The 16,867-nt window shown below is 52.0% G+C and overlaps 2 protein-coding genes across 2 annotated transcripts in view; one reads left to right on the top strand and one right to left on the bottom strand.

The window, feature by feature from the left end:
• The first annotated feature begins 924 nt into the window (after window positions 1-924).
• SPMIP11 (sperm microtubule inner protein 11) lies at window positions 925-5,030 on the top strand. Its single transcript, XM_087442008.1, has 3 exons — window positions 925-941; window positions 2,210-2,361; window positions 4,852-5,030. Exons 1-3 carry the CDS (start codon window positions 925-927, stop codon window positions 4,998-5,000), a joined length of 318 nt encoding a protein of 105 aa, XP_087298134.1. The 3' UTR covers window positions 5,001-5,030.
• A 1,003-nt stretch (window positions 5,031-6,033) lies between these two features.
• Window positions 6,034-16,867, bottom strand: part of ADCY6 (adenylate cyclase 6) — a 19,868-nt gene continuing 9,034 nt past the window's right edge. The window contains exons 4-22 of the mRNA XM_004428955.3: window positions 16,664-16,785; window positions 16,459-16,570; window positions 16,166-16,293; window positions 15,491-15,649; window positions 15,272-15,413; window positions 15,045-15,173; window positions 14,751-14,776; window positions 14,365-14,512; window positions 14,034-14,131; window positions 13,769-13,856; window positions 13,491-13,607; window positions 13,049-13,207; window positions 12,593-12,771; window positions 11,395-11,430; window positions 11,182-11,311; window positions 10,600-10,863; window positions 9,615-9,819; window positions 8,686-8,810; window positions 6,034-8,475 (exon numbers count right to left, since the gene is read on the bottom strand). Of these exons, the coding sequence (XP_004429012.1) occupies window positions 8,350-8,475; window positions 8,686-8,810; window positions 9,615-9,819; window positions 10,600-10,863; window positions 11,182-11,311; window positions 11,395-11,430; window positions 12,593-12,771; window positions 13,049-13,207; window positions 13,491-13,607; window positions 13,769-13,856; window positions 14,034-14,131; window positions 14,365-14,512; window positions 14,751-14,776; window positions 15,045-15,173; window positions 15,272-15,413; window positions 15,491-15,649; window positions 16,166-16,293; window positions 16,459-16,570; window positions 16,664-16,785 (2,493 nt within the window). The 3' untranslated portion in view covers window positions 6,034-8,349. The remainder of the gene's footprint in view (window positions 8,476-8,685; window positions 8,811-9,614; window positions 9,820-10,599; window positions 10,864-11,181; window positions 11,312-11,394; window positions 11,431-12,592; window positions 12,772-13,048; window positions 13,208-13,490; window positions 13,608-13,768; window positions 13,857-14,033; window positions 14,132-14,364; window positions 14,513-14,750; window positions 14,777-15,044; window positions 15,174-15,271; window positions 15,414-15,490; window positions 15,650-16,165; window positions 16,294-16,458; window positions 16,571-16,663; window positions 16,786-16,867) is intronic.

The following is a 16,867-nucleotide window of genomic DNA, read 5'->3' as shown; positions in this document are numbered from 1 at the left end:
ATGTGGAGAAAAGGGAAGCCTTGTACACTGTTGGTGGGAATGTAAATTGGTACAGCCACTATGGAAAACAGTATAGAGGTTCCTCAAAAAGTTAAAAATAGAACTACCATAAGATCCAGCAGTCCCATTTCTGGGTATTGAAATCATGATCTCAAAGAGAGATCTGCACTCCCATATTCATTGCAGCATTACTCACAATAGCCAAGACATGGAAGCAACATAAATGTCCATCAACACGTGAATGGATAAAGAAAATGTGGTATATACATACAACAGAATATTTTTCAGCCTTAAAAAAGAAGGAAATTCTGCTATTTGCAACAACATGGATGAAACCTGGAAGACATTATGCCAAGTGAAATAAGCCAGACACAGAAGGACAAATACTACATGATACGACTTATATGAAGAATCTAAAATAATCAAATTCATAGAAGCAGAGAATAGAATGGTGGCTGCCAGGGGCTGGCAGGAGGGGAAAATGGGGAGGTAGTAAAGGGTACAAAGTTTCAGTTATACAAGATGAATAAGTCCTAGAGATCTAATGTACAGCATAAAGCCTATAGTTAACAATATTGTATTGTATCTGTAAAAATATGCTAAAAGGGTAGACCTTATGTTAAATGTTCTTATCACAAAATAATAATAATAAATAAAGAAGAAAGGAGGAAACTTTTGGAGGGGATGGATATGTTTATGGCATAGATTGTGGTGATGGTTTCACATGTGTATACTTATCTCAAGACTCATTAAGTTGTAAATATTAAATATGTATAACCTTTTGTATGTCAATTATAAATGAAGTAGTTTTTATAACAAAGAATATTAGGAAGCACATAAAAGCTGTAGAAAGAATAGAGAACCAAGCTTGGCAGATAGTAACCAGAAGCAATGTTCAAAATCATGCTGCAGACCTGGTCGGGCATGGACTACTGCATTCAGTGCTGTGGTGGGCACTGCTTGGCACCAAGGACACTGGGCCCTGGATACTGCTGCTAGAAACAAGATGCAGCTTGACTGCTGCAACTTCCCATCAATAGAAAAAGACTTTACATGGACCCTGCTTCTTTGCAGCCTCATCTTTGCTTCAAAATCTGAAGCAGACATAATTGACCTAGCCAAAACTCTTGGCCCATGCCCTAGCTGCAAGAGAGGCTGGGTATGGTAGTCTGTTCCGGCTGCTATAACAAAATACCAGAGACTGGGTGGCTTATAAACAACAGAAGTTTATTTCTCACAGTTCTGGAGGCTGGAAGTCCAAGATGAGGGTGCCAGCATTGTCAGGTGAGGGCCCTCTTCCAGGTTGCAGACTTCTCATTGTATCCTCACATGGCAGAAGGGGCAAGGGAGCTCTCAGGCCTCTTTTATAAGGGCACTAATTTGATTCCATTCCATAAGGGCAGAGCCCTCATGACCTAATCACTTCCCAAAGGCCCCACATCCAAATACTATCACCTTGGGCATTAAGTTTTCAATGTATGAATTTTAGGGGGACAGAAACATTCAGACCACAGCACTGGGTAAGGAAGATCTGGTCTTTTCAGCCTCTATAGTGATATATAGGTTTTTGCATCAGAGGGGGATTCTCAAATCTCCATAAGAATGCTAGGTCTACACTATACTACTCTACCCTACCCTACCCTACCCTATCGTACCTTACCCTACACTACCTTTCTAGCCCCATCTCCTGTCCCTCTCCACTTTACCCTGTCCACTTTGCTAATCAGGCTCCAAATCAATAGCAAGCTCTCTGAGACCTCTCTATTGCTTCTAACACACTTGCTATCCCGCTGCCTGAAATGCTCTTCCTGATACTATGTCCCACACACTCCTTCTTATCCTCCAAAGACTTAGATCAAGCATAATTTCCCGTTAGACCAATTGAAGCTCTGCAAATATGCCGTTCCCAGGAAAGGAGTGTCCATCCAGATAAGAGGCCTTTTTCACCTGCACTAACCCTAAGTACCTGTGAATATCCTGATTCCAGCAGGAGGCCTCTCAAAACCCGGGAGTCAGGGAGGAGCAAGAGAGTGGTGAGGGAGGTCTTGTGACCACTGGGTTCTCCCTCCCTCCCCTCTGTCATAGGCATTGTGATTTGACTCCCGAGATCCTGAGAATCAGATGTGAGTGGCTAGGAGAGATCCCTGCCGTGTGCCTGGTTAGCATGGAGACCAGAGATTCAAAAAATCAAATGGCTCCATTTGCTAAGTACTCAGAGCTCGTCTGTTCTCCTTTCAGACCAGAGAGAACTGGTGCCCACTAGGCTTCCCCCTATTATCTCAGAAGATGGGAATTATTCCGTGCACCAGAATAGCCACACAAGGTACCACGAAGCTGTACGGAAGGTGTTACTAAAGACATGTAAGTATCTTGGAGTGGGCACCATGCCAGGGGCAGAACAGTTATGTCTGAGTTCCTGAAGAATGGATGGGATGTGGTGGAGCATGGTTATAGGGCAGGGGGAAAAAAGAGCCAAGAAGAGAGATGAGAAGAGGGAGAAAGTAGACTTGAATGGTGGGGTGAGCAAGCTAAAATAAAAATTGAATCAGACTTGGAAGCAGAAGATCCAAGTTGAGTCCTGGTTCTGCCTCTTTTAAGTGTCTCACCTTGGGTGGTCACATATCCTTTATTAACCTGCTGCCTCATTCATTTAAAAACAAAACAAAATGAAAATAAACAGAAAATGCCCGCTCTACCAATCTTATAGAATTCTTGTGAGGATCAAAACAAAAATGAGGGCCGGCCCCGTGGCTTGGCGGTTAAGTGCTCGTGCTCCGCTGCTGGCTGCCCGGGTTCGTTCCCGGGCGCGCACCAACGCACCGCTTCTCCGGCCATGCTGAGGCCGCATCCCACATACAGCAACTAGAAGGATGTGCAGCTATGACATACAACTATCTACTGGGGCTTTGGGGGAAAAAATAAATAAATAAAATTAAAAAAAAAAAAATGAGATGATTTAGGAAAGTACTTTGTGCATTACCACGTGCTATGCCTGTGAGGAGTGGTAGACCCAGCACTAGCTTTGGAATTTGAACTGAGTTTCAACTCCAAACAAGCTGTGTGACCTTGGGCAAGTTCCTTTAACCGCGTAACCTCTCTGAACCATCTGAAAATGGGACTAATACTCTAGCATTGTGTTGTTGTGAACATTAGAGAAAATGTACATTTAAAAAGCCATCTAGGACAAACTACTGATGCATGCGATAATTTGTAGGCATCTCCAGGGAATTATGCTGTGTAAAGATAGCCAATCCCAAAACGATCACATACTGTATGATGCCTTTTCTATAACATTCTTAAAGTGACAAAATTATAGAAATGAAGAACGCATTATTGATTACGGGGGGGGGGGGGTGGGCAGGTGACGGGGCTGAAAAAGGGCAACTCCAGGATCTGTGTTGATGGAACTGTTAATATCCTGGTTGTGAGCTAGTTCTATAGTTTTGCAAGATGTTACCCCTGGGGAGAAATGGGTAAAGGGTACACAGGATCTCTGTGTATCATTTCTTACAACTGTATGTCAATCTATAATTATCTCAAAATTAAAATTTAATTTAAAAAACGAGGGCTGGCCCTGTGGCTTAGCAGTTAAGTGCGCGCACTCCGCTGCTGGCAGCCTGGGTTCAGATCCCAGGCACGCACCGACGTACCGCTTCTCCGGCCATGCTGAGGCTGCGTCCCACATACAGCAACTAGAAGGTTGTGCAACTATGACATACAACTATCTACTGGGGCTTTGGGGGGAAAATAAATAAATAATTAAAATAAATAAATAAATAAAAAATGAAAATACTTTCAGAAATTAAAAAAGATATGCACGAAGAGGAGTATGTAAGAGTTATTTCTAATAGCAAAACTTTTTAAAAGTTTGTTATCCATTAATAGGAAAACAACTAAGTCAAAAATGTAACATCTACTCAATGGTACATTAGAGATTTTTTTTTTTTTTGTGAGGAAGATCAGCTCTGAGCTAACATCCATGCCACTCCTCCTCTTTTTGCTGAGGAAGACTAGCCCTGGGCTAACATCTGTGCCCATCTTCCTCCACTTTATATGGGACGCTGCCACAGCATGGCCTGACAAGCGGTGCATCAGTGCACGCCAGGGATCCAAAACCGGGCTGCCAGCAGCGGAGCATGCATACTTAACCGCTACACCACCGGGACGGCCCCCCTAGAATTTTTTTTTTTTTTAATAATGATTATAAAGACTATATAGCCAGAATATTAGGCTATAATTCTAAGTTTAAAAAGATACAAATTTTATACACTGGTATAATTAGATTTATCCAAAATAAATAAAGAGTGAAAATACAAAAATAAATCTAGGTAAGTCTGATGTTATTTCAAACTTTTAAAAACACCTAATACCACATTTAGAACTTGACAGGTACTTGATAAATAATATCTATTAGCAGTATCTAAACATGAGGTGGTATCACTGCTAGTTTCAGAGAATTACCTGGAATGAGCAAAGGAAGGAATTATTTCAGAGGAAGGAAGGGAATGAGGATGATTAAGCCCAGAAAAAAAAAAAATTGAATCAGTGGACCCATCTTGCACATTTCCCAAGTGGGTTGACTACTTGTTTTTCCATCATCTTAGCACTTGGGGAAAGCTCTCTTGGAGATGGGCTTAGTAGCAGCAGGAAGAACCAAGAGTCATTCAACTGACCATGAAGGGTATGAGATGCTGGAATCCGGAAGTGAAGCTGGGTGTGGTGACCACATTCCAGGACTTCTCAGCACCTGGTCAGGCCCAGTTGCTAGGTTGGGCTTGTGCTGCCCTGAGGCACAAAAGGGAATAGAGAACTCAAACAAATTGGATAACCTGCCCTTCCCCAACCATTCAGTCCCCAATCAGGTCTTCAGAGTCCCCTTGACTGATGCTCAGAACTTCAGCTTCTGGCGGTCCCACCATCCAGGAGTGCGCCCAGAGGAAACCATGCCATGGATCCGGAGCCCCCGCCACTGCCTCATTAAAAGCCCAATGACCAAGTGAGGCTGAGAGGGGTAAGGGTGGGGAGACCAAGGGAAGTATTCCATCCCCTCACTTAAATCTTTAGAGACTGTTTCATCTCTACTCAGAGTTAGGGACTAGAAGAGGAGGTTTCAGTCTTACCGGGAAAAATTGGCCGCAGAATCTAGGCAGTGGTAGCATTCAAAGGAGTTAAAGATTTGTCCGTGTCTTTGTGTTTTGCCTTGTGGATATGACTTCTGAGCAGACACAAGACAAGTGTCTCCAGCACTGCTGTGGGAGGCCAGAGATGTTTCCACTCCCTTGGTTGCTGCCTCCCCAGCCCTCCAACCACCATCCACTGACAGTAGCCCTACCTCCTCATCACTACCCCTGCCCATTCTGCCCTGCAGCAGACTTGGGACCCCCTCCCCAACTCCAGCCTGGCGTGGCTGAATTTGAGACCCTCTCTCTCTGTTCCAGGTTTATGGATCACTCTATTCTCAATGACAGAACCTTTAGTCTATATTGAGCAGGATGTGTTTGCAGAACAAGATGGACTGTGGAAGGAGGACAAGAAAGGGGAAAGAGGGAGAAGGTGTCCTGGTTCCGATGGCTGACGATGGGAGGAGGGGATCAAGAAAGCAGAGTAAACAGATTGGACTGGAAGTCACTTGTGTGCACTGGAAGCCAGGGTGAGGGAAATTATTCCAGTGCCCAAATTCCTGCGAGATCAGGTGTGTGAGAGATTCTTGAAGGAGCCAGAACTTGGTGTTTGGTTTGGGAGGGGCCAGGGCACTGGAAAGACCACCACAGGGGGTCCTGACCTCATGTATGCAGGGGTCAGAGTAACAAATCCAGGAAGACACACACTGGTCCTCATGATACTGAAGGGCCTAGAGTAGTCATGCTCTCTGAAGAAAACGCAGCTTTACCTTGGCAGGCAGAAGACCAGAGGAAGCCCTTTGACCACAGACAGGAGAGGTCCACAGAGCCCTAGAGAAGGAGACCGCCTCCTACACCAGGCTCTGCCACTTCTGACCCAACCCGCAGCCCAGAACAGCTGCTGAGAACAGGGAATTTTACAAAGAGTTTGATTTTATTGGTATTTAAATATATTAAATATTTCACTGAAATACATGGTATACCACCCTCCCCCCCCACAGTGGTTACATTATAAAACCAAAGTCCATGGGCCTCCCACCCACTGACCCCCCACCAACAGTGAGGAAGGGGGCAATGGTAGCCCGAGGAAGGGCATGGCTGGCACTGTGGTGTGGGAAGCCAGGGTGTGGACAGGCCCCTCCCACCTGGCAAGAAGCAGAGATAAGTCACCCAAGACTGAGGTCTTCCCACTCTGGTCTCCTTACACCCTCACCCCCACCCCAGGGCTCCAAGCAGTCCCTTCCTACCCAGGGATATGGCTGGGGGAAGGGGAGTTGACTTTCTGTCTGGACCAGCTAGTCTTTTCCCCTTTTGCTGCCTTGGCTAATGAAGTGCCTGATGGCCCATTTGGTTGATGCATGAAGATCCCCCAAGGCAGGCAGTTTGAGCCAGAAACCAGGCATCTGCAAGGAGCTAGAGTCAGAAAGGGCATGAGGAAGGGCAAGAGTGCCACCTGCCCCCTCCGCTCCTCAAACCCAGCAACTCTGGAACCTTCTTTCCTCTGCTCTCTAATTGCCTCCAAGAGAAAGCGATCTTCAAGCAAAATTCAGGCTAATGCCTCTGGCTTAAATAGGTACAGACAGAAACCAAGGCACCAACTAATTCAGGCCAGAGGCAAAGGAGGTTGCAGGGAAAGGGATCTAAGGAAGGCAGGGATAGGAAAGGAATCTGGTGCCAACCTCCTTGCCCTCCTGCCAGCCCTTGCAGGCTTCACAGGGATTGGGGAGGCAGGAACATGCTAGACTCAGGCTGAGTTTCAGGTTCCCCTACCCCACCCCCTAGTACCAGTATCTGGGTCCTCAGAGGGATCCCATGCTACCCCAGTCCCAAAGCATACCACATCCTAGAACACCAGCTGGGGAGCCCAGGAAATTCCTGAGCCTCTGCCGACCAAACCCTAGACAGTTCAGGCTTGGTCCCTGCCCCAGGCAGGGAGTCAATCATGCTGCACACGTGGCCCCCAAACAGCACTTTGGGATTTGGCACAAAAAGGACTCCTCTCCCCAGGGCCACTTTCCTCTTGCTACCACACCCCATCCCACTTTTGTGCAACCTGGGCATCTCTCTCCATCCCTTGAAATCGGAAACCCTGCCTTATTCCCAGAAGACAGAGGCTCACGGGAGAGAGGCAACCCAGGGTGGAGAGCTGAGGAGCAGGAGCCAAGGACACACAGACCCGCACACAAAGAGCAACATGCACGCACGTTACACAGACACACAGGCCATCCCAGTGCCATAGGCCTGGGAGGACAGGTTTGGGTTCAGGGTCACCTTCCACCTTGGCCCTTTTCAGTTTGACAGCAGAAAGGGCAGAGATGCTCCCCTTGCCAGCAGATGGCAAGAGAGCACTGGGGCAGAGTGACCTGATCCTGACCCTGTTGGGCCCTCAGATCAGAGTCTGGCACCATCCCACTCCCTGGCCAGCCTGCTCTCTTTGGCACCTGCAGGTGAACTTCCAGCTCCTGATCTTCTGACATCCCCACACACACGCTTGCTCTCGGGCTGGGCATCTTCACAGTACCAATGAAGCCAGATGCCCCTTTCCTTGGAACTGTGCAGGAACTGGGGCCAAATCTGAGCTGTCAGAAGTCCCTTTGTTCCCCTTTGGGGACAGATCATGGGACTAGGATTTGGCAACTGGAAATATTCCCCTGAAATATGGACAGAACTGGGTCCCCAGAGCACCTCCCTCCTTTGCCCTGTGTCTAGGAGGGAGATCTGGCTGGGGTGGGGGTACCCAGGACCAGTGCTGGGGATGCAGGCAGAGCAAAGGCAAGCAGGGAATAGGCACTCCTCATGCCTGCCCCAGTCTTTGTACAAAATATTCCCAGGAAAAAGAGGGAAAGGAAGGGCCCAGCCCTAAGCCTGTTGCCCAGACAGACAGGAAAGGGTAGGCATGGCAAGCTGCCATTTTAATCTCTCAGGCAGGAGGGCTCCCGCTGCCTCTGCTGCTGCCCCCTCCCCTGCTCCCAAAAGCTGGAAGAAAGGAGACGGAACAGCCCTACCCCAATTAAAAAAGAAAGTCACTTGCATAATCCTCTTGGTATCCCCTCATTCACCAGCCTGAGGGCAGACGAGCATGGTCCAAGCATGGCCTGCTGGGGTGTCCCTTTTTGTGATCAGCAGGGTCTGGAGGCTCAGTGCCCCTGCCACAGCTCCACCCAGTGAGCACAGAGTCCTCTCAAATGCCCACCTTGGTCCCTTCAGCTGAATTGGTAGCTGGGTCCTGCTAACTGCTGGGGCCCCCATTGAGGAAGTAGGTGGTCATCTCCCCCTTGCCCTTCACCTTGACCACCCCTCGACACTCCAGCTGGTAGCCCTTGGCAGCTAGAACCTGGTACAGGTCCGTGGTCACCTGGGGGGTGGGAGGGGAGCCTGCTTAGCCTGGGGTCCTTCCTGCTACATCTGCAGGGGCCCAGGGGCTCTCTAGTCCTGCTAGTTTCCCTCCCTCAGCCCCACCCCACCAGCCACAGAACTCTGCCACCCTGCCTCTCTCCTAGCTGACTGTAGAGAGGGACCTGCAGAAACCCATACCCCTCCCAGCCTCTGCTCACATCCTCCTCACCTGGATTCGGTCAGGGACCCCCGTGCTGTCCATACGGCTAGAGACATTCACCGTGTTCCCCCAGATGTCATACTGCGGCTTCCGAGCCCCAATGACGCCTGCCACAACTGGGCCCATGTTCAGCCCTGGGTGAGGAGAGCAGCAAGAAACTGAGACTAGTGGATGTTCCAGGGAAAGCCTGGCACCTTAGAAGGACCCAGAGAAGAAAGTGGCAAAGGGACAAGTGTCCTGGTTGTAAAGAATGGAAGATCTGGGCATGTTGGCTGGGGAGCTCCCCTGAGTCAAGACAGCTCTGCTCCAACCATAGCTAATCGACCGAATGCTCCTCTGTGCCAGCCACCCTGTACGCGGTTTCCATTATTTTATCCTCTCAACAGCCCTAAAAGGTAGGTATCGTTATCCCCATTTCACAGATAAGGTAAGTGAAGCTTAGAGAAGTTAAGTGCCTTGCTACATAAGCCAGTAAGTGGATTCAGCCAGAATTCAAACCAGACAGTCTGACTCCAGAACCCACGCTATTAACCACTCCCATCCACCCGTCCATCTAAGAGGAAGTGCCTCTATCAGACTGGCCACAGACAGAGGCACAGGTACTGGAGTTTAGATAAACCTGGTTTTGAATCCCAGTCAGCCACTTACTAGTTGTTTGACCCAGAGTTATTTAATCTCTCTGAGAGTCAGCCTCTTTATCTGTAAAAGGGGATAATAATATGAGGATTAAAATGTGCTCAAAAATGTCTAGGACAATGCCTAGCATCTGGGCCCTCAGTAAATGATCTCTGTTCTTAATATCAGACGATATAGGAGGTGAAGGATAGGTAACCCCTCAGAGTCCGGATGGGGAAGCTATGATGCCATCCCCAGCCTGCTCCCTGAGCTTTCCCCAGAAACGCCCTGGGAAAACCTGCCAGGCAACCAGGCCCTCTCACCAATCTTCATCTGGAAATTGTTGAAGGAGTGCTCATTGATGTGCTTCATCTGCTCCATGAGCCGCATGGCATAGTCGGCGAGAGCAGTAATGTGGGAGCGGCCCACCTGATCATAGGTGCTGGCATTCAGCCCCGAGGCAGCCATGTAGGTGCTACCAATCGTCTTGATCTTCTCCAGCTGCCGGAAGCGCTCCTCGCTGATGATCTGAACAGCACAAGAGACCTGGCTGTCAAGGCACAGAAGCCAAACCCACCATGCCCCATGCTCAACCTCGCCATGTCTTGGCCCCCCTGCCCACTTCCCTGTCCCAGCAGATCCCCTCCTTTAGTGAGTGAGCCCCACTTCCAGCTGCTGCTCTCAGTGCAGGACTGAGGAGCCAGGAAAACAGGCTTCTTTCACCCGGTAGCCATCAGAACACCTTCAGGTCAACTTCGATAGCTCACTCACAGAACCCAGACCACAGAAGGGACATTGGGCATCGATTATCCAACCCTCATCTTTTGGAAACTGAGTCCCAGAGTGAGGAATTACCTTCCCTCCAGAACAGTGAATGGCCCATTCCTGACCTGGATGTTCAGGACACCTCCTCACATTTTGCTTCCATTTTCTCTATTCAGCGGACCATCTTGCTTACTTGGCCTTATGGGGCTCTGTCCACAGACTACTGCCTTCTTCAGTGACATCCAACTGGTACCTATCCTGTCCTCTCCACAGATCCTCATGTTCTCCTTTGATCCCCAACGATGACCCTGCCCCCACAAGGGGTCCTCCTTGCTGCATCTGACATCTTCATGGGTCCCTGTCCCTGCCTCCACTGTGCCTACCCTTACCCCTACCCCTGACATCTCTGGGCCCCATCAAATCTCCCTTCTTCCTCCCAGTACCACCCACCCCCTCCAATCTGGACCTTCTCATCCAAAGTTCTCCCCACTCCCCTGGTTCCCCAGGCCCCCCACTGTCAGCACCAGCTAACTGGACAAGTACCTCATCAAAGTCAGCAATGATCTCATTGAGCAGCCGCAAGCACTCGACGCCCTCATTGTTTGCCTCCAGCTCCACGTAGAACTCAGAGAAGTTGGCAATGGAGGCGAACATGACAGCCACACACTCACATGACTGGTAGTAGAGTTCATCGTTCCGGCGCTCCCGGGCCAGGAAGTGGGCAGCCACGTCCTTGGGCAGAATGTTATGCAGCAGCCGCCGATTGTATGCCTGGAGCTCCTCCATCTCCTCCTTCTCCCCTGTTGCCTGTAGACACCACACCCATCACCCATTGCCCAACATTCATAAGGGGTGAGTGCAGTGGCCAACGCCTGGAGATGGGCATCAGAGGGAATCACGTGGAAGAAGAAAGGCACGGACAGATGAGGCCCAAAGAACAGGCAAAGAGATGAAGGGGGTGGAGACACAATGAGGCAGGAATAGGGGATGGTGACAGAGGAGACATGGAGGCAGGGTGGGCTTGGGACAGCCTGAGCCTTGGCCAGTTAACAAGATGCATTTCTGGCTTAGCCCAGGCTCTGCCTCCAGGATCCTCCCCCTCCCCCCAGAGGCCTACCCAGTCACCTGCAGTTTCCAGAGGAAGTCCAGGCGGGCAGTCGATTCCACCTGCTGGGCATGCAGATACAGCGCCAGTGCAAACACCAGCAGAATCACAGGGGTCATATATTTGAGTGCCACTCTCCCTGCAGCTGGGCTGAGGGTATGCAGAGGCACGCTCAGGGTCTGAAGGAGGCATCTGGCAGCCCTACCCTCTGCTGCCCCAGAGCCCTCACTCACCAGTCCAGCCCATCAAGGGTCTCATTGGAAGAAGCCCTAGCAAGAAGATACAAGAGACAAAGTCATTGGGTCTTCCTGGGTTACAGGGTGGGGGCATGGAAGGAGAGACAGAAACGGCACTTACTGAGCACATACCATAAATCAGGCATTGGGCCAGGACTTCTGCTTAATATTAACTCCATTAAGAGCAGAGGTTAAGAGAAGGTTCCACTCCTGGCTCCTCTACTTAACCAGTTATGTGACCTGGAACAAGTTGCTTAACTCTCTAAGCCTCCGTTTCCTCATCAATAAGAGGGATCAGATCTAAATAACGCATGCGAAAGGCTTAACACCTGCCTGTGCCTGGCATGCAGTAAGCCTTCAACAAATGTTAGTGACCATAATCTCTACAACTACCCTGTGATATAGGTAGCACTGCCATTTACAGATGAGGAAACTAAGGCTCAGAGAAGTTAAACCTGTCCACGTTAATACAGCTAAGGAGCCACAGAGCAGGGACTCAAACCCAGTGGACTCCAGAGGCTTTTTCTACCACACTAAGCTCTGGTTGCCTATCACAAGGGGTGGGATTTTGCATATGAAAAGCCAGTGTGCGGGCCGGCCCTGTGGCTTGGCGGTTGGGCGCGCGCGCTCCGCTGCTGGCGGCCCGGGTTCGGGCCCGGGCGTGCACCGACGCACCGCTTCCCCGGCCATGCTGAGGCCGCGTCCCACATGCAGCAACTAGAGGGACGTGCAGCTATGACATACAACTATCTATTGGGGCTTTGGGGGGAAAATAAATAAATAAATAAAATCTTTCAAAAAAAAAAAAAAGAAAAGCCAGTGTGATATCCCAGGCAAAGCCCTCAAGCAGGAGTCAGAAGTTTTGGTTCCTAGCCAGGGCTCTGCCACCAAGCAGCTGTGTGACCTACAGGTGGTTAAGAAAGTGGATATGAAAGCCCCATGCAAATGTGAGAGAGAATTCTTTTTTTGTTTAATGTCTAGCCTAAAGACACAGGGATTTCCCAGGATTGGGGTTTCCTTGGGGTGACTGGGGTCATGTGCTGGGAGCTCCTCCACTGCCTCCTTTCCCCCCACAGGTGATGGGTGAGTGGTGGCATTCCAAAGGTACAAGGGGCCTGGGCACCAGAGAGGCTCACAGGGACCCAGCAGGGTCAGGAGGCTCCTGGGGGATTAAAGGGGCTGAGGATAAACTCACAAGCCATGGACGCCAAGCAGCAGGTCATAGTTGTCAAAGATGGTGGCTGGGGGACCCAGCAGAAGCAGCACCAAATAGATGAGCCCCAGGACAAAGATCATGGCCAACTTCCCGATGCTACTGATGTGCAGGAAGACAGAGCTGGCCAAGAGACTCAGCAGCATGTTCCCGACCAAGTACTGGGGGGCGATGGCAGAGGCGGTGTTGGGTGAAGGCAGAGGCCACAGCGCCCCGCTGCCTGACCTAAGCTCCCCTCCGCAACCTCAACCCAAACCTCCTTCACCCTCCACAGCTAGCCCCACACCACATCAGGACCCCTGGCTGCTCCTAGAGTGGGCACTCTGGTGAGATCCTGGGTCCCCAGTCCCGTCACCAGGCATGGCACAGAGGGGTCAATAACTGGTCCTGATCGGGACCCCCCCCCCCCGCCACCCCGCCTGAGCACTGCTTGGACACCTCGGGGAAGCTGCAGGTGGGTGCGGTGCCCTCACACAGGGGAGCATCCAGGCCCAGAGAATAATTGAGCTGCTGCAGGTGGCAGGCAGTGATGTCGGCGGGTGTTAAATTCAGCATCCGGGCTGCGCAGGTCCGTATTGGGGTGTGGTTACAGGTGAACTGTAAAAGTTGAGGCAGGGGGTGTGTCAGGGTAACCATGGAGGGGAAGGGCACGAGGGCCATGCCCAGGTGCCTTATACCCCAGAGGCCAAGTTCTCCCTGAGAGATGACAGGAGGTGGGGAGAGCAAGGAGGAGGGGAAACCAGAGTTAACCTCACCCCCTCCTTTGGGATAACGGGCTCCCTGAGGGCAAGAAATGTGTCTTACTCCTCTCTGTACCGCCAGCACCCAGAGCAGTGCTTGGCACAGGGGAAGGGTGGAAGAATTCCCACTGGACCTTTACCATGCTGGCGATGGCGGAGGTGAACACAAGCAGTACTGAAAAGATGCCAACTGCAGTGCTGTGTGCCCGCGAGCGGACAATGCTGCGTGACAGCCGTTGCAGCGCCTTAGGGAAGAGCTGCAGGTAGGCGAGACACCAGGAGTTGGAGGCCGTGTCAGCCAAGGGGTAAAACCAACGAGGGATGGGGCCCAATGTGAGGGGCATGGCCTTCTCCACCCTCTCCCTGTGTGACCCCTCCCCGCCTCGACCCAGCCTGCCCTGGAAGACCCCCTACATACAGAGCCACAGGAGTACACGGCACAGGTCAGCACAGTGATCAGCAACAGCAGGAAGATACTGGCATAGATCCCAAGCATCAGGGTTGAGCTGGGGCAGAAGAGGGCCAGGGAAAACGTTACTCTGGAAGATCCGGGCATCCTTGTCCCACTCCCTAGATGGGCAGGATGCAGGCTCCAGGAACAGTGGGCTTGTGTGGATGTTTAGAAAGGTTCTGGGAAGTGGTGGAGGGAAGAGAAGCCGAGGGAGAAGGGGCAGGGCTCTCACTGTGGGAAGATGAGGAGCTGGATGAAGCAGATGAAGCAGAATACCAACAGGGCACAGGCCACGTAGGCTCCAAAGCGGGGGTCCACCTTCCGTGAGTACTGAAGAGAGGAGGCTGAGCTGGCACTGGGCCCTGCCCTGGGGCAGGCAGCGCACTACAGGGGCCTCGAGGCGGGGAAGCAGGTGCCCAATTGATATGAATGCCCACTGTGCCCTGTGGTCGCCTTCCCATTCCCCAAAAACCTCTCCTATTCCCTCACCTGTGCCTACATTTCCCTGCCTGGACCTCCCTCCTCCCCCAGCCCTTGTCCTTCTGCCCTTGCATCCCCCAAACCTTCTTTTCAAGGTCCTCTCTCTGGAAGGTGAGCAGGAACCGGCGCACATGGTCCTTGCGCAGCTGATCGATGCTGCGGGCATCAATGGCACGGCCCAGGAATTCATCTACCTCATCCTCGGGGTTCAGGGCGTCTTGGGCACCCCGGCTGAGGGCAGGGGACACGGCTTCACAAGGTGCATGAGCATTGCCATGTGAGAGGCAATGAGAAGGGAAGGGCGAGGACAGCACCCAAAGGAGGGAGTGTGAGCCGGGTATGTGGCCCCTGCTCCCACACGACACATCTAAGGTCCAGGAAAGAGGGGGATCTCGGCTCCCCGCAGCCCTGTCCTAGGGTGCAAGTGCCTTCTCCCACCTCTTCCTCCCTCCTCAATAACCTGACTTACTTGTCTTTGCTGGAATCATCAATGCCCTGGAGAAAGGGACAGAGTGTGCGAGTGAGGTGAAGGGCAGATCACCTTCACCTCTACAATCCCTTCCCCATCCCCAACACTGTGCTGAGGGCTCCCCCCATATACTTGGGGGGCTTGGGACCCCTGGGATGAAGTCATCCCTGCTACCCCCAATACCAGAAATCATACATGGAGATGGCAGCCACCACAAGGAAGACAGAAGAGGGAAGGTGGACACAGAGTGTTGAGAAGGTGAGGCCCCAGGTCCTGGTGCTGTGGGCCCCTCACCATCTGACGGAAAGCTTTGGAGTCCTTGGTCCGGGAGAAGGCGCGGTCGGGCACCCAGCGTGGCATCAGCCCTTCCATGGAGTTGGCCCGCGTCCGCTGCAGCTTCGCCAGCATGGCCTTCTCCTCTTTCTGTGTGGGCAGCACAGCACAGGCTCAGAAGAGGGGCCCAGGGAAGGCCTCTGCCTGCTTCCTCCATTTGCCCTTCCCCCACCCCACCCTGGCCTGACCCGTTTCTGGCTGGCTCCCAGGATGAGGAAGGTCTCGATGTGCTGCTCCTTGAGGTATGCGTTGCGCTCGCCACCACGGCCAGGCTCCACCTCGTAGTCCCCGTTCAGGTACTGCAGCGTGGCCCGAGTGATATGGATGCGGCTGTGCGGGCACAGCAGGCTGAGACCTGGGCTCTCCCACCTTGCTCCCACCCCTCACAGCCTGGACCCCACACTCACCCAGCCCGGCCCCCAGCTTCCATGTGGTTGGCCAGAGTCACATCATTGGACCACACATCGAATTGCCATTTTCGCAGGCCAAGGACGCCACAGTGCACTCGCCCGCTGTGGATGCCCACACGCATATTCACGTTCACACCTGTCACCTCACGCACCAGCCTGGGAGGAAGTGGCTCCGGTTTAGCTCCTGGCACAGTCTTCCCCACTCCCAGCCTAGAGCCCAGGCCCTTAGCTCCCCTCGGAGCCAAGCAGGCAAGCACAGACCCAGATGCACAGCACAGGAGCACGGCCTTGGCTGGACATGGGCAGAAGGCTGCATGGGGCTCAGGGACAAATGTTTGAGAACTGTGTTCACCAGCAGAGGCCTGGCAGCATCTTGTGGAACTGAGCTGGGAGAGGGGCAGTCACTGTTCTCCCCTCAGGCCTGCTCAGCTGGCATTCTCTCCAGCGTAAATCTCCCCACCCTGGCTCTCCCTACCCTATCCCAGCTGGCTGAGTCTCAGGGGCACATGGGCCTTTACACAGGCTGAAGAAAGATCCATTCCCCTCCCCAGTGATGGATCTTAAAGACAGAGAAGGGCCAAGACTGAGGAAAACTCCTGAGGACACATCAAAGGGTAGGAGCAGGCAGGGGCACCCTCAGATCCATGAAGCCTGGGAGGGGATGCTGCTTACGAGATGGCCTCTATCATGTCCACTCCCATCTCCACACAGCAGTGGGCGTGGTCTGCCCGGGCCTCTGGCAGCCCTGATACACAGTAGTAACAGTCCCCTAAGATCTTGATCCTCAGGCAGTGATTTTCCTAAAGGAGAAAGAGTTGGGGGAGAGTCACCTTTACTCTCTTGCCCACCCAGCCTGCCTGGCCCAGCACCCTCACTGCAGACTCGATCTGCCCCACCCCCCAGGCTGCCATAGTGAAGCTGGGCTCTCACCGGTCGGCCCCGCCCACAAGCCCCAGCACCCTCACCGCAGCCAGCTTGTCAAAGCGGGCAAAGAGCTCATTCAGGGTCATGACCAGCTCCTGCGCAGTGCACTGGGAGGCCAGACTGGTGAAGCCCTCAATGTCCGCAAACAGGATGCTGTGGATGACGACAGAAGATGGAAGGGCCACGTAGCCCTCAAAGACTCCCAGATACCCTACCCCTCCTGGTATCCTCCCACCCCCACCCTACCTAACATTGTCATGCTTCTGGATGTAGATCTTGTGGAACATCATGTCTTCTTTCTTTGTGTTGATGTCTTCTTTCATCTCCATGGCAACATGCTGGGGCAATACTGACAGCAGCAGCCGCTCCTAGACCAGTGGTTTCAACAGGGCACCACTACCTTCTTGGCCTCACATTTTAATCCCTCCTGGTCCCTCCACATTCCCAGAG

The sequence above is a fragment of the Ceratotherium simum genome, chromosome 17 (genome assembly GCF_057802395.1).
Source record: "Ceratotherium simum simum isolate JZ-2026a chromosome 17, ASM5780239v1, whole genome shotgun sequence".
In the NCBI taxonomy this organism is placed as follows: domain Eukaryota; kingdom Metazoa; phylum Chordata; class Mammalia; order Perissodactyla; family Rhinocerotidae; genus Ceratotherium; species Ceratotherium simum.
The sequence above is the reverse complement of the archived record's forward strand: the minus strand, read 5'-3'. Positions and strand labels throughout refer to the sequence as shown.

Coding starts and splice junctions, on each gene's coding strand:
- SPMIP11 (XM_087442008.1), top strand. Junction 2,362..4,851: donor GAAGGTGTTACTAAAGACAT/GTAAGTATCTTG, acceptor CCAACCATTCAG/TCCCCAATCAGGTCTTCAGA.